The following is a 15,359-nucleotide window of genomic DNA, read 5'->3' as shown; positions in this document are numbered from 1 at the left end:
ACCCAAATACATAAAAGAAAATCTTGGAGAACTTCAAGAAAGATATGGACAGCAACACAATTATAGTAGGGGACTTTAACACCCCATTGTCAAAAATGGACAGGTCTTCCAAACAAAATATCAGGAAGGATATTGTGTCACTTAACAATACCCTAGATGAAATGGACTTAACTGATATATATAGAGCTTTTCATCCCAAAGAAGAAAAATACACATTCTTTTCAAGTGTACATGGAACATTTTCAAAGATAGACCACATGATAGGACACCAAGCAAGCCTTAACAAATTCAAGAAAACTGAAGTCATATCAAGCATTTTCTCTGACTACAAGGGACTGAAACTAGAAACCAACCTCAAAAGGAAAAAAACCCAAACACTCAAAATCATGGAGACTCAATAGCATGCTATTAAACAATGAATGGGTCAAGAACGAGATTAGGGAAGAAATCAAAAACTTTCTGGAAACAAATGAAAATGAACTCACAACAACCCAAAACCTATGGGACACAGCAAAGGCAGTCCTGAGAGGGAAGTTCATAGCAATACAGGCCTACCTTAAAAAGATAGAAACATTTCAAACAAACAACCTAATCCTACGCCTACAAGAACTGGAGGAACAACAACAAAGACAGCCCAGAGCAAGCAGAAGGAAGCAAATAACCAAGATTAGAGCAGAGTTAAATGACATAGAGACTAAAAGCACAATTCTAAGGATCAATGAATCCAGGAGCTGGTTCTTTGAAAAGATAAACAACATCGACAAGCCTTTAACTAGGCTCATCAAGAAAAAAAGAGAGAGGATCCAAATAAACACAATTAGAAATGAAAGAGGAGAGATTACAACTGACACCACAGAAATACAAAGGATTGTAAGAAATTACTACGAAGAACTGTATGCTAAGAAATTTGAAAACCTAGGTGAAATGGACACATTTCTAGAAAAATATAATCTTCCAAAACTGAATGAAGAAGAAGCAGAAAACCTGAACAGACCAATAACAGCAGATGAAATTGAAGCAGTCATCAAAAAACTCCCATCACACAAAAGCCCTGGACCATATGGTTTCACAGGAGAATTCTACAAAGCATTTAAGGAAGAGCTAACCCCTATCCTTCACAGACTATTTGAAAAAATCCAAACTGATGGAAGACTCCCAAACTCTTTTTATGAAGCCAGCATCATCCTAATCCCAAAACCAGATAAACACACAACGAAGAAAGAAAACTTCAGGCCAATATCGCTGATGAACATAGACGCTAAAATTCTCAACAAAATATTGGCAAACCACATCCAGCAATACATTAAAAAGATAATCCACCACGACCAAGTGGGATTCATCCCAGGGATGCAAGGATGGTACAATATTTGCAAATCAATAAACATAATACATCACATCAACAACAGCAAAGACAAAAATCACATGATCATATCAATAGATGCAGAAAAAGCATTTGATAAGATACAGCACCCATTTCTGATAAAAACACTCGGCAAAGTGGGAATAGAGGGAGCATTCCTCAACATAATAAAGGCCATATATGAGAGACCTACAGCCAACATCATACTCAATGGACAAAAACTTAGAGCTTTCCCACTAAGATCAGGAACAAGACAAGGATGCCCTCTCTCACCACTCCTATTCAACATAGTATTGGAAGTCCTAGCCACAGCAATCAGACAAGAAAAAGCAATTAAAAGGCATCCAAATTGGAAAGGAGGAAATTAAACTGTCACTGTTTGCAGATGACATGATAGTGTACATGGAAAATCCTATAGACTCCACCAAAAAACTACTCGACCTAATAAATGAATTTGGCAAAACAGCTGGATACAAAGTCAATACTCAGAAATCAAAGGCATTCCTGTATACCAACAACGAAACTGCAGAAACAGAAATCAGGAAAAAAAACCCCATTTGATATAGCAACAAGAAAAATAAAGTACCTAGGAATAAACCTAACCAAGGAGGTAAAAGACCTGTACTCAGAAAACTACATAACACTGAAGAAAGAAATTAAGGAAGACACAAACAAATGGAAGCATGTACCATGCTCATGGATTGGAAGAATTAACATCATCAAAATAGCCATACTACCCAAAGCAATTTATAGATTCAATGCAATCCCTATTAGAGTACCCATGACATATTTCACAGATATAGAACAAACATTTCAGAAATTTATATGGAACCATAAACGACCCCGAATAGCTGCAGCAATTTTGAGAAAGAAGAACAAAGCAGGAGGGATCACAATACTTGATATCAAACTGTATTCCAAGGCCACTGTAATCAAAACAGCCTGGTACTGGCATAAAAACGGGCACATAGACCAATGGAACAGAACAGAGAGCCCAGAAATAAACTCAAGTCTTTACGGTCAATTAATATTTGACAAAGGAGGCAGGAGCATAAAATGGAGCAAAAACAGCCTCTTCAACAGATGGTGTTGGGAGATCTGGACAGCTACATGCAAAAAAATGAAACTCGATCACCAACTTACGCCATACACGAAAATAAACTCAAGATGGATAAAAGACTTAAATATAAGTCGTAACACCATAAAAGTCCTAGAGGAAAACATTGGCAGGAAAATCTCAGACATTCCACACAGCAACATCCTCACAGACATGTCCCCTAAAGCAAGGGACATAAAGGAAAGAATAAACAAATGGGACCTCATCGAAATAAAAAGCTTCTGCATGGCTAAAGAAAACAGCACTAAAATACAAAGAGAACCAACAGTATGGGAAAACATATTTGCCAATGATACCTCAGACAAGGGCCTGATCTCCAAAATATATAAAGAACTCACACGACTGCACTCCAGGAAAACAAACAACCCAATTAAAAAATGGGCAAAGGACTTGAACAGACACTTCTCCAAGGAAGACATACAGAGGGCCCAGAGACATATGAAAAGATGCTCAGCATCACTAGCCATCAGAGAGATGCAAATTAAAACCACAATGAGGTACCATCTCACACCAGTCAGAGTGGCCAACATAAACAAATCCACAAACAAATGTTGGAGAGGATGCAGAGAAAAGGGAACCCTAGTGCACTGTTGGTGGGAATGCAGACTGGTGAGGCCACTGTGGAAAACAGTATGGAATTTCCTCAGAAAACTAAAAATGGAACTGCCCTTTGACCCAGCAATTCCGTTGCTGGGATTATACCCTAAGAACCCTGAAACACCAATCCAAAAGAACCTGTGCACCCCAAAGTTCATAGCAGCACAATTTACAATAGCCAAGTACTGGAAGCAACCTAAGTGCCCATCAGCAAACAAGTGGATCCAAAAACTGTGGTATATTTACACAATGGAATTCTACGCAGCAGAGAGAAAGAAGGAGCTGATACCTTTTGCAACAGCATGAATGGAACTAGAGAGCATTATGCTAAGTGAAATAAGCCAGACGGTGAGGGACAAATACCATATGATCTCACCTTTAACTGGAACGTAATAAATAGAAGAAAAAAGGAAACAAAATATAACCAGAGACATTGAAGTTAAGAACAATCTAACAATGGACAGGGGGAGGAGGGGACAGTGAGGACAGGGGATTACAGGAACTACTATAAAGGACACATGGACAAAATCAAGAGGGAGGGTGCAGGTGGGGGAAGGAGGGGGGTTCGGCTGCGGTGGGGTGGAGGGATGGGGAGAAAAGGCACACAACTGTAATTGAGTAACAATAAAAAATTAAAATTAAAAAAAAATAGTGTACTCAAAGGGAAATTGAAAAAGGCACTAAATTTTATAGAGAACTGTTTTTCTCTTTTTTGAATATTTTGCTTTTTTCTTTTATATACAATATATTTTTTTCTTCTTTTCAAAAAAAAAAAAAACAAAAAAACTTTCAAACAATCTGAATAGTTAGAATAACCAAAAAAATATATCTTTTCAAACACCTCCCAAAACCTTAAAATGCAGTATAATTCATGCTTAAAATACATTTTTTAAAAACCTTGTATAGTCTTTGTATCTAATTGATTTTCAAAATGGTCATCAAGGTAGAAAGTACTTTCCAATAAAGAATTAATAAAACAGACCATGAAGTCTGGGTGATGCAAAAACAAAATTTCACATGTTTTATCGCACAGATCAACCAATCATGAATACAAACATTACTTTAAATATACTTAAATTATCAGAAGAACATGAAAACTAGTGCTATACTAAAGTGCCTTATGAAAAAGCCAGTTCTGAAATATTTATGAAGCTATTCCTTTTAACAAAATTCTGTATTAAAGACATCACATTATACTATGAACAAGAAGCTCCAGCAAACATTGGGCAGGTACGGTGTTTGAAGCTAAACTAAAGAGGTGGTCTAACACAAGATATCAATTATCCAATGTTTTGGCAACAAAAAACAGTAATAGCACTTAAAAGAGGCCTTTCAACAATCAGTCCAAAAAGTAAATTTTGTTACAAACAATGCCCCTGAAGTCGTGAATGTCTACAATGCTGAGTTAAAAAATGAGGTGCATGTATATGCATTTCCTAGTTCACACTGAAGAACACCGTCCAGAAGTAGTTTCATGGCGAGCAACCTTTTTTCCCTGAGGGTCAGCTGGAGGGTGGAGGGGTGGAGGAGTTGTATAATCTTGTTTAAACAAAAATAATACGTTTGTCATCATCAACTACAACCTGCATCTAAACCTTATTTTTTTATTTTCCAGCCACCAAGGGATTTTTTGTTTCTTTCTGTAATATTTCAGACACCATGCAACAGTGATGGTTACATAAAGCTACATCTCTGAATAGGTTTAGAATGAGCTGACCTGCTAGCACTAAAAAGAAGAGTTTTAAGACACTTGAGGATTAAAAAAAGCTGGTATCAGAGTTGTGCCACAAACCAGGGATGCAAAATGACCATCTATTAAGAGGTTATTAATCTTAGTAAGCGGAAGAGGGCTACTATCTGTGAGGACAGAGAGGGTCAGTGGTAATCTAAGTGGTCTCTAGAGAACTGAGCACTGTTGGGATATAAAACACCACGTGTAGAACTTTGCTATTGCACTCTAAATTTGCTAGCCAAACAAGAGGGAACAGTCTTATTTCTAAAACGAGTGCAGGTAATACAAATTCATTAAGTTCATGTAGCCTTTCTGGATCTCCCTTTGCTCTTTTACTCTAAGAACCAAATACCATGTAAGTGACAAGCCTGCAGCTTCTCAAAACTAACATCGACAGCAGGATGAAATTACTCAGTTCAGAGAGTTTTAATGCCTTAATTCATTTTAAAGGAAGTGGGATTGTTAATGTCCTTGCTGACAGTTGATATTTTTAGTTTCTCGTTCCTAAATTAGTGAAGTTGAGCTAGTCTCATGGAGCCTATACTGGATGCTCATCACTAGCCAGAGAAAAGGCTTAAAAGACTAAGTTTAAGGACCTTAGTTTAAAAGGTATAAAAGACATGAAAAAAATTTTTTTTTTACAATGTAAGTATGTAGCTAAATGTTTTGTAATGGGGAACCATAATATAAAGCATAGTTTTATCAAATAAATTTTGTTTAATTATAATGAAAAATGAAAGACTCCACCAAGACATTATCTTTAATTGCTGAAGTAAAAGTTATTTAAGAAAAAAAAATTTATTTTGCTTAACTTCTTTAAAAATTAAAAATTTGCATAAAGCACCTAAGAGACTCATTATAGCCCTGGTTGGTGTGGCTCAGTGGATTGAGTGCCGGCCTTCGAATGAAAGAGTCACTGGTTCGATTCCCAGTCAGAGCACACGCTTGGGTTGCAGGCCAGGACACCCCAATAGGGGGGTGTGAGAGGCAACCACTCACCGATGTTTCCCTCTTCCTCCCTCCCTTCTCTTGTCTCTAAAAATAAATAAATAAAACCTTAGAAAAAGAGCAAGAAACTCATTATAAATTATCCTTTTTATTATTTAGATTTCAATGAGATGCACTGTGAGAATCTTTTATGAATATATAAAGGAACTCTCTTAAATGATGAATAGCTCCAATGTACTAGAACACAATCTGAATTTGGAAATTTGTATATTTTGAATTCATTTTTCAATTACCAAAACAACCTCGAAGGCACTGAGGGAACTCTTCACTTTAATTTGAAATCAACATTTAATTTGATGAATATGTCTTGGTTTTAAGAAGCAAATACAATTTGGATGCCTTGTATTTCTTCCTGATTGCTGTGGCTAGGACTTCCAGTTCTATGTTGAATAAGAATGGTGAAAGCAGACATCTCTGTCTTGTTCCCAATCTTAAGGGGAATGCTTGTAGTTTTTGCCTGTTGAGAATGACGCTGGCAGTGGGTTTGTCATATATGGCTTTATTATGTTTAGGTATGTTCCTCTATCCCCACTTTGCTGAGAGTTTTGATCATAAACGGGTGCTGGATTTTATCAAATGCTTTTCCTGAATCTATTGATATGATCATGTGGTTTTTTAAATTTATTTTTTAAGAGATTTTATTTATTTATTTTTAGAGAGGAAGGGAAGGAGAAAGACAGGGAGAGAAACATCAATGCGTGGTTGCCTCTCACAAGCCCCCTACTGGGGACCTGGCCTACAACCCAGGCATGTGCCCTAGACCCTTTTGGTTCACAGGCCGCCCTCAATCCACTGAGCCACACCAGCCAGGACTGATCATGTGGTTTTTATCCTTCATTCTGTTTATGTGGTTGAATCACATTGAGTGATTTGTGCATGCTGTACCAACCTTGCATTCCTGGAATAAATACCACTTGATCATGGTGTATGATCTTTTTAGATGCATTGCTGTATTCGGTTTGCTAATATTTTGTTGAGGATTTTAGTGTCTATGTTCTTCAGGGATATTGGCCTATAACTTCCTTTCTTTGGAGTCTTTATCTAGTTTTGGAATTAGGAGAACGCAGACCTTGTAAAATGAGATTGGGGGCCTTCCTTCCTCTTGAATTTTATGAAATAGTTTGAGGAGAGGTGTTAGTTCTTCTCTAAATGTTTGGTAAAATTCACCTTTGAAGCCAGTCCAGAGCTTTTGTTTATTGGGAGTTTTTTGATTATTGTTTCAATTTCACTAGGTGTAATCTGTCTATTCAGACTCTCTGAGTCTTCCTGATTTAGTTTTGGAAGATTGTATGTTTCTAGGACTTTATTCATTTCGTCCAGTTTGCTGGCATATAACATATTTTGCCATGTGCAATGCACACCCACGTTTTCGGCCCAAACTTTTAGGGAAAAAAATCTTTCATTTTTATTTTTAATTCAGTTATTTATTTATATGTATGTACTTTTTAAATATTATAAAGGAATTTTATTTTATTTGATATTTTTAAATTTTACTTATTTATCTTTAGAGGGAAAAGGGAGGGAGAGAAACACCAATGTGTGGTTGCCTCTTGCATGCCCCTCACTGGGGACCTGGCCTATAACCCATGCATGTGACCTGACTAGGAATCGAACCAGCAACTCTTTGCTTCACAGGCCAGCACTCAATCCTCTGAGCCACACTGGTCAGGGCAAGGAATTTTAGCATTCATTTTTGAACATATTATGGTATAAGAAATTTTACGTAACAAATTATTACAAAACATAAGAACAGATACGAGGTATTTCAGGTACTACCCAGGTATAATGCACATCCTTATTTTTCCCTCTAAAATTTGGGTAAAAAAGTGCGCATGATACATGGCAAAAAACAGTTAGTTGTTCATTATATTTACTTACAATCTTTTGTATTTCTTTGGTGTCAGTTGTTATTTCTCCTCTTTTATTTCTTATTTTATTTATTTGGGTTCTCTCTCTTTTTTTCTTTATGAGCCTGGTCAAAGGTTTGCCAATCTTGTTTATCTTTTCAAAGAACCAGCTCTTGGATTCATTGATCTTTTCTATCGTTTTTTAGATTCTTTTCTGCTCTGGTCTTTATTATTTCCTTCCTTCTACTCACTTTGGGCTTTTTTTGTTGTGCTTTTTCAAGTTCCTTTAAGTGTGAAATTACATTATTTAATTTGAGCTTTTCCTTATTTTTCAATAGGCCTGGAGTGCTATGAATTTCCCTCTGAGGACTGCTTTCCCTGTGTCCCACAGGTTTTGGATTGTGTTGTGTCCCCATTTATATTTGTTTCAAGATATCTTTTGATTTATTTCTTGATCTCGTTCTTGACTCATTCACTGTTTAATAACATGTTATTTAGCTTCTAAGTCTTTGTTGTTTTTCAGTGTTCTTGTGATTGATTTCTAGTTTCATAGCATTCTGGTCAGAGAATATGCTTGGTATGATTTCAATCTTAAATTTGCTAAGACTTGTTTTGTGTCCTAACATGTGGTCTACCATAGAAAATGTTCCATGTGCACTGGAAATGTATGTATATTCTGCTCGTTTGGTATGAAATGCTCTGAAGATATCAATTAAATCCATTTGATCCACTGTGTTGTTTAAGGCTGCTGTTCATTTTCTGCCTGGAAGATCTATCCATGGACGTCAATGGGGTGTTAATATCCCCAACTATAATTGTATCTGTCAGTCTCTCCCTTTATGTCCATCAAGATGTGCTTCACATATTTAGGTGCTCCTATTCAGGGTATGTAAATGTTTACTAGGGTTATATCCTCTTGTTGGACTGTTCACGTTATCATTATGTAGTGTCCTTCATTGTCTCTTCCTATAGCCTTGATTTTAAAGTCAATTTTGTTGGATATAAGTACTGCTACGCCAGCTTTTTTTTTCCCTTTCCATTTGCATAAAATGCCGTTTTCCATCCCTTTACTTTTAGACTGTGTGCATCCTTCTATCTGATATGGGTCTCTTGGAGGCAGCGTATATATGGGTCTTGTTTTCTTATCCATTCAGCTACTCTATGCCTCTTTGGTTGGTACATTTAAGCCACTTACAGGCAGCCAAGTTGGAAAGGCATCCAAATTGGAAAGGAAGAAGTAAAACTGTCATTATCTGCAGATGACATGATACTATACATAGAGAAACCCAAAGATTCCACCAAGCAACTACCAGAATTAATTTAGTAGCAGGATACAAAATTAATATCCAGAAATCAGTTGCATTTTTATATCTCAATAACAAACTAACAGAAAGAGAAATTAAGAAAACAACCCCATTCACAATTGCTACAAAAAGAAAAAACTTCCTGGGAATAAACCTAAGGATATAAAAACACCTGTACTCAGAAAATGATAAGACACTGAAGAAAGAAATAGAATATATAAATAAGCAGAAGCACACATACCATGTTCATGGACAGGAAGAGTTAACATCATTAAAATGTCCATACTATCCAAAGCAATCTATAGATTCAACACAATTCCTAACAAGACTGCAGTGATGTATTTCACAGAACTAGAACAAATATTTCAAAAATTTACATGGAACCACAAAAGGCCCCACATAACAACAGTGATCCTGCGAAAAAAGAATAAAGTTGAAGGAATCATGCTGCCTAATATCAAACCATCCTATATGGCCACAGTAATCAAAACAGCACGGTACTGACATAAAAACCGACACATAGATGGATGGAACAGAATAGACAGACCAGAGATAAACCCACACCTTTATGGTCAATTAATATTCAACAAAGGAAACAAGCATATATGGTGTTGGGAAAATTAGACAGTTATGTTCAAAAAACCGAAACTAGACCACCTTCTAATACCACACACAAGAATAAATTCAAAATGGATCAAAGACTTAAATGTTAGACCCCAAACCATAAAAATCCCAGAAGAAAACATAGGCAGCAAAATCTCAGACCTTGCTCATAGCAATATCTTATCGGATCTATCTCCACAGGCAAGGAAAACAAAAGAAAAAATAAATAAATGGGACTACATCAAGCTAAAAAGTTTTTGCATAGCAAGGTAAATCATCAACAAAATTAAAAAAACCTACAGGATCAGAGAACATACTCATCAATACATTTGATAAGGGGTCAATACCCAAAATTTAGAAAGAACTTACAAAATTCAACACCAAAAACACAGCCCAATTAAAAAATGGGCAAAGGACCTGAACAGATATTTCTTCAAAGAGGACATACAGACACATGAACGATGAGGACTATGGCCAACAGACACATGAAAAGATGCTCAACATCACTGATCATCAGAGAAACGCAAATTAAAACCACAATGAGATACTACCTCACACCTGTCAGAATGGCCATCATCAATAAATCAACAAGTGCTGGTGAGGATGAAGAGAAAGGAGAAGGAATCCTTTTGCACTGTTGGTGGGAACGCAGATTGGTGCAGCCACAGTGGAAAGCAGTATGGAGATACCTCAAAAAATTAAAATGGATCTGCCTTTTGACCCAGTGATCCCACTTATGGGAATATATCCGAAGAAACCAAAACACTAATGTGAAAGAACATAAGCACCCCTATGTTCATTGCAGTGTTATTTACAATCGTCAAGATATGAAAGCAGCCCAAGTGTCCATCAGTAGATGAGTGGATAAAACAACTATGAAATATTTACACAATGTAATACTACTCGGCCATAAAGAAAGAAGAAAATTTTACCCTTTGCGGTAGTGTGTATGGACCTGGAGAACATTATGCTAAGTGAAATAAGCCAGTCAGAGAAAGACAAATACCATGTGACTTCACTCATAGGGGGAATCTAATGAACAAACGGAATTAACATGGAAAATGGGGACAGACTCACAGATGGAGAGCAGGATAACAGCTGTGGGGCAAGGGGAAGGTGAGGAGATAGAGGGACTGAACAACAAGGAAAGAGGACTCATGGACACGGACAACAGTGCAGTGATTGCTGGTAAGAGAGGGGTCTGAGGGGACTAAATGGTAATAGAAAAAAATAAGTAAGATTAAATTTTTTAAAAAAGCAAAAACAGAATCCATAAAAAAAGAAATGAAATGGCAACCTTTTCTAAAACTATTTTTCAACTAGTTATCAAAGTCAAAGCACAGAAATCACCAAGTATGGAGCCTGTCCAAAATCTTTAATACCAAGGTAGCAACCAATACTAATTATTTGCATCTTCTACAATTTATATTACCTATTTTCCTAAAACATTTATGCAACAATCTTCAAAAATAATTTCCCAAAATAGATTTACTACGTATTATTGATGATTATTAATTATTTAAAATATTTTACATATTGAGAGGTCTATGCATATTTCCTGTCTAAATGGTCCTCAGTCTGCAGTAGAATATTTTAGCATTTCTTAATTAGACTTTAAAGGGCTGTATTAACCATATATCTAACACAAATATTTCACTTTGGTTTCTTTTCTATTTATTCATGAAACACAACAGCAGCTATGTAAACTAATAACTGTAATTTAGGAGGGTTAGCCAGTACTAGAGTAGGGGACACACAGGATCAGGAAAGGCTTCCCAACTGTGGCTCACTTAAGCTGGATCTTAAGTATTCACCATGTTCAGTAGATCAGGGAAGCTCGATAAGGGCATCAAGCTGTCCCCAGGGATTCTCACTTCCTGCTACTCACATCTTGTGTAGTCCCCTCCCTACAACATAGAATTTGATGGAAATGATGTAACTTTTGAGGCTAAGTCTTAAAGACACCAAGGCTATCTCACTTTCTCTTGGTCACTCACCCTGGCAGAAGCTAGCTGTTGTGCGAAAACACTCAAGAAGCTCTACAGAGAGGTCTACACAGAGAGGAACTGCAGTTTCCTGCCAACCATAACACTAACTTGCCAGGTATGTTGGTAAGTCACCCTGAGAGTGAATCCTCCAGCTTCAGAAAAGCCTTCAGATGATAGCAACCCAAGCCAACAACTTGACTGCAACTTCATGAGCCTGCGCCAGAGCAAACCAGCTAAGCCACTCCCAGGCCCACAGAAATGTAGTAAGGTAAATTGTCATTGCTGTTTCAATCTGTTAAATCTGAGGAGTAATTTGTTGCAGAATAACAGATTTAATTTTATGCATATGTACAGTACAAGAAATATAAGAGGACAACAGCATGTGCAAAAGAAAAAAAAGCACAGAGGGATGATACAGCTGAGCAAGCCTGGATACAAGGCTCAGGGTGGTTAAAGCACAAAGAGATGGGGCTAGCGAAGTAGGCAGAGACCAGGATCAGAGACTCTTTTTTTCTTTGTCTTTTTTGCCTAGGTAAAGAATTTGGGCTTGATCCTATGGCCAAGCAGGAAAATCAATGCAAGATCTTTTTAGCAGAGAAATAACAACTAGATCACAATTTTAAAACAAATACTGCCCTGGCTGATGTGGCTCAGTGGATTGAGTGCCAGTCTATGAACCAAAGGGTGGCTGGTTCGATTCCCAGTCAGGGCACATGCCTGGGTTGCAGGCCAGGTCCCCAGCAGGGGGCGTGTGAGAGGCAACCACACACTGATGTTACTCTATCTTTCTTTCTCCCTCCTTTCCCCTCTCTAAAAATAAATAAATAAAATCTTTAAAAAAAGAAAAGAAAAGAAATACTGAGTATAGTAGAGATTAAATGGTAGAAAGGAAGACAATGTGACTGGAAGCTCTCTCAATAGGGAGATCAGTTAAAATATTCTTTTAACAGTATGAGAGGAAAAATTAATGGTAGTGAGGTAAAATAACTGCTCTCGAGCCCGTTAGTATTCACAGCCAAAGAGTTCACAGACATCTGGGTTCCAACTAGCTGACTATATTTAAGGTGTACGTGCAGGTGGATCCCCTCCCACAACCACTTGGAAAGAAACCTTTCCAGACCATCCTCACCATTAAGTTACTTCCTATTCTGCTCAAAGACAGAAGGTTGAATGCCCATGCAGGGTGCTACAGATGCATATCCTCATAACTAGTTTATGCTATTCCCTAACTACCAGAAGCTATTAGGCCTTGACATCAGTTCTATCCCAAGAAGGATGAAGTAAACTTATCATAAGGCCAAAAGTAACTGCAGAATCTAAAATTGAGTCCAAATAACTAGCTAAATGCCACCACCCCCAACCCGAGTCCACCATTCCATCCAGGGTAGGTCTTTCCTCAGAGGCCTGATTACCCTCATTCCTGCTGATCACCTTCCACTAAGACTTACGAAGACTGAGAACTACGCATTGGCCCACCAAGTTGCCAGGGGCCACTAATGACTCTCAATGATACTGCCTTAAAGCCAGCAAAAAGTCTCATTCTTAAGATTCTAGATTTCCCCCTCTTATCACAATATGTTTATTTACAAACAAAATTAAGATTCTGATACAAGTATTTCAATTATATCATTTCAAATACAAGTGAAACCAAACTACAAAACTAGATTAAGCATGCATCATTTTCAAAGGGCAGAAAAATAGTGTCCATAAAAAGCAGGATAGTGGTTATCTCTGGGGAAAGGAGAGGAAAAGTTTTTGACTGAGACAAAATGTATGAGGTAGGAAGGTTTCTGTGGGGGGGGGGGGGGGCAATGATATAGTTTTCAATCTGGGTGGTATTCAATACAGGTGCTGGCTTTAACATTATAGATTAGACTGGATGTATACATGTTTTATGTACTTTTCTATATGTTACATTTCTCAATAGAAATGTTTATAAAAATGTTTATAAAAAGGCAAGACCTGTTGACCCACAAAAATGTTTAAAAAAAACAAATATGCACATAACATGGAAAGGATAAGCAGTTTAAAAAATGCTTCTGCCCCACCAGAATTTTTCTCCTAATCAAAACAAGCATTACTTGTCTCCTAAGTCATCACAAAGTTTATTAAACTATCACCATTTACTGCTGGTAAGCATAGTAAAAGTGGTTTTTATACTCTAATGTGACCACTATAAAACAATTGGGCATTCTGATCCAGAAATTCTTTCAATCTCTTAAACTAAAGTATAAGAGTTAAAGCATAAAGATGTCACCCTCAATGTTTTAATGGACAGAATAAAAAAGTGGAACCAATATAAATAATAAATAACAAAACACTGTTTAAGAAAATTATGTAGATTTCTTTGAGGAATTCTAAGGTATCCTTTAAGTTGATCATATAGTTACTATAGTCATATCTTTTTTAAAAATCTCTATTGGAAACATATACTAAAATACTTACATATAAAATAAGTATATAGAATTTCCTTCAAAATAAAAGGTGAGGGTATGACTGAAAAGTAGGTGCGGGGCCCTGGCTGGTGTGGCTCAGTTGGTTGGAGCGTCATCCCTTAACTGAAAGGTTGTAGCTTCAATCCCCGGTCCGGGCACATACTATCCCCGGTCCAGGTGCATACAAGAGGCAATCAATTGATGCTTCTTTCTTGCATGGATATTTCTCTCTCTAAAAGTAATAAAAAACTTACCTAGGGTGAGGATTTAAAAAAACACACAAAAACCTAACGGATCTTTGTCATTGAGAACATTTAAGGGGGAAAAAAGAAGTACACAAAGGTATGAATGAAAAAGGATCAGCCATTAGTTGATAATAGCTACATTTGAGGGATGAGTACAGTGAGGGAGGGATCTCCCATACTAAAATGGCATTTGGTATACGCTTAAAATTCTTTATGATAAAACATTTTTTGAATTAGGGTAAAAAGGTGATGAGTTGAAATTATTTATATCTTTTTATAAGAGAAAAGATATGAAGGGAAAGAAAGGAAAACAAATCAAAATCCTATGTTTATGTTAAGAAGCCTTTGGTACTTTATTTCTAAACTTTGTTTTATTACTTCTATATTTTAAGAAGTTATATTCAAACCATGAATTGAGAAAATCTACTTAGCTATTTACTCTTTTGGGCGTAATTTAATCAGTCTCTAAATTACAATTAGCCAAAGATTCCTGGACCTATCATCTAAGACAGATATAGTGAATTATTTTTCTTTTCAGCATCTACTTCAGATCCTTCCCTAGCTTTTTAAGCTACAACTTTACATCAGTTCTGTTTTGAAACCTAGTTTTCTTTTGCTGCATATTTACGTATTCTTTGCTAAAATCAGCATTTTGGTACTTTATATCTTAACTGAAGATAGTTCTTGTCTTTTCTTTCAGAGACAGTTAAAAAGAATCAAATATAAACCGTTTATGTGTGATTACATTGGTTACTAATTAATGCCATAATGAGAACTGTACTTATCTAAACATTAAGTTACTTCATAATTATATTATAGCCTGTGTATGTGTTTCTACTACCATAAAGAAAATCTAAACAGGGACTCAATTTGGAAATACACTTACCAGGATGATTAGAAATGGGAGGCTGGAATGCAAGCTCATTGTGAACTGGCCCTAAAGAAAAGACAATAAAAACCCCAATTTTATTTATTAAAAGTTCACCAATGCTAAAATTTTTAATAAGCCTTACTTAAAAATAACTACCATACCTTAGGAGCTGCTTGGATCAGGTTTATGCAACATTTGATAACTTAAAAGCTTAGTTTAGATTATAATTATAGTAAGCAAATACTCCTGAAT

At 36.5% G+C, this 15,359-nt stretch overlaps 1 protein-coding gene across 6 annotated transcripts in view; it reads right to left on the bottom strand.

The window, feature by feature from the left end:
- Positions 1 to 15,359, bottom strand: part of SMAD4 (SMAD family member 4) — a 61,577-nt gene that overhangs the window by 19,016 nt on the left and 27,202 nt on the right. For all 6 annotated transcript variants that reach the window (XR_008425384.2, XM_053913215.2, XM_053913216.2 and 3 more), the window contains exon 8: positions 15,123 to 15,173. Coding sequence is in view for 5 of the 6 variants with exons in the window: in XM_053913215.2 (XP_053769190.1) it covers positions 15,123 to 15,173 (51 nt within the window). In the remaining variant the exon portion in view is untranslated. The remainder of the gene's footprint in view (positions 1 to 15,122; positions 15,174 to 15,359) is intronic.

The sequence above is a fragment of the Desmodus rotundus genome, chromosome 10 (genome assembly GCF_022682495.2).
Source record: "Desmodus rotundus isolate HL8 chromosome 10, HLdesRot8A.1, whole genome shotgun sequence".
Taxonomy (NCBI): Eukaryota; Metazoa; Chordata; class Mammalia; order Chiroptera; family Phyllostomidae; genus Desmodus; species Desmodus rotundus.
The sequence above is the reverse complement of the archived record's forward strand: the minus strand, read 5'-3'. Positions and strand labels throughout refer to the sequence as shown.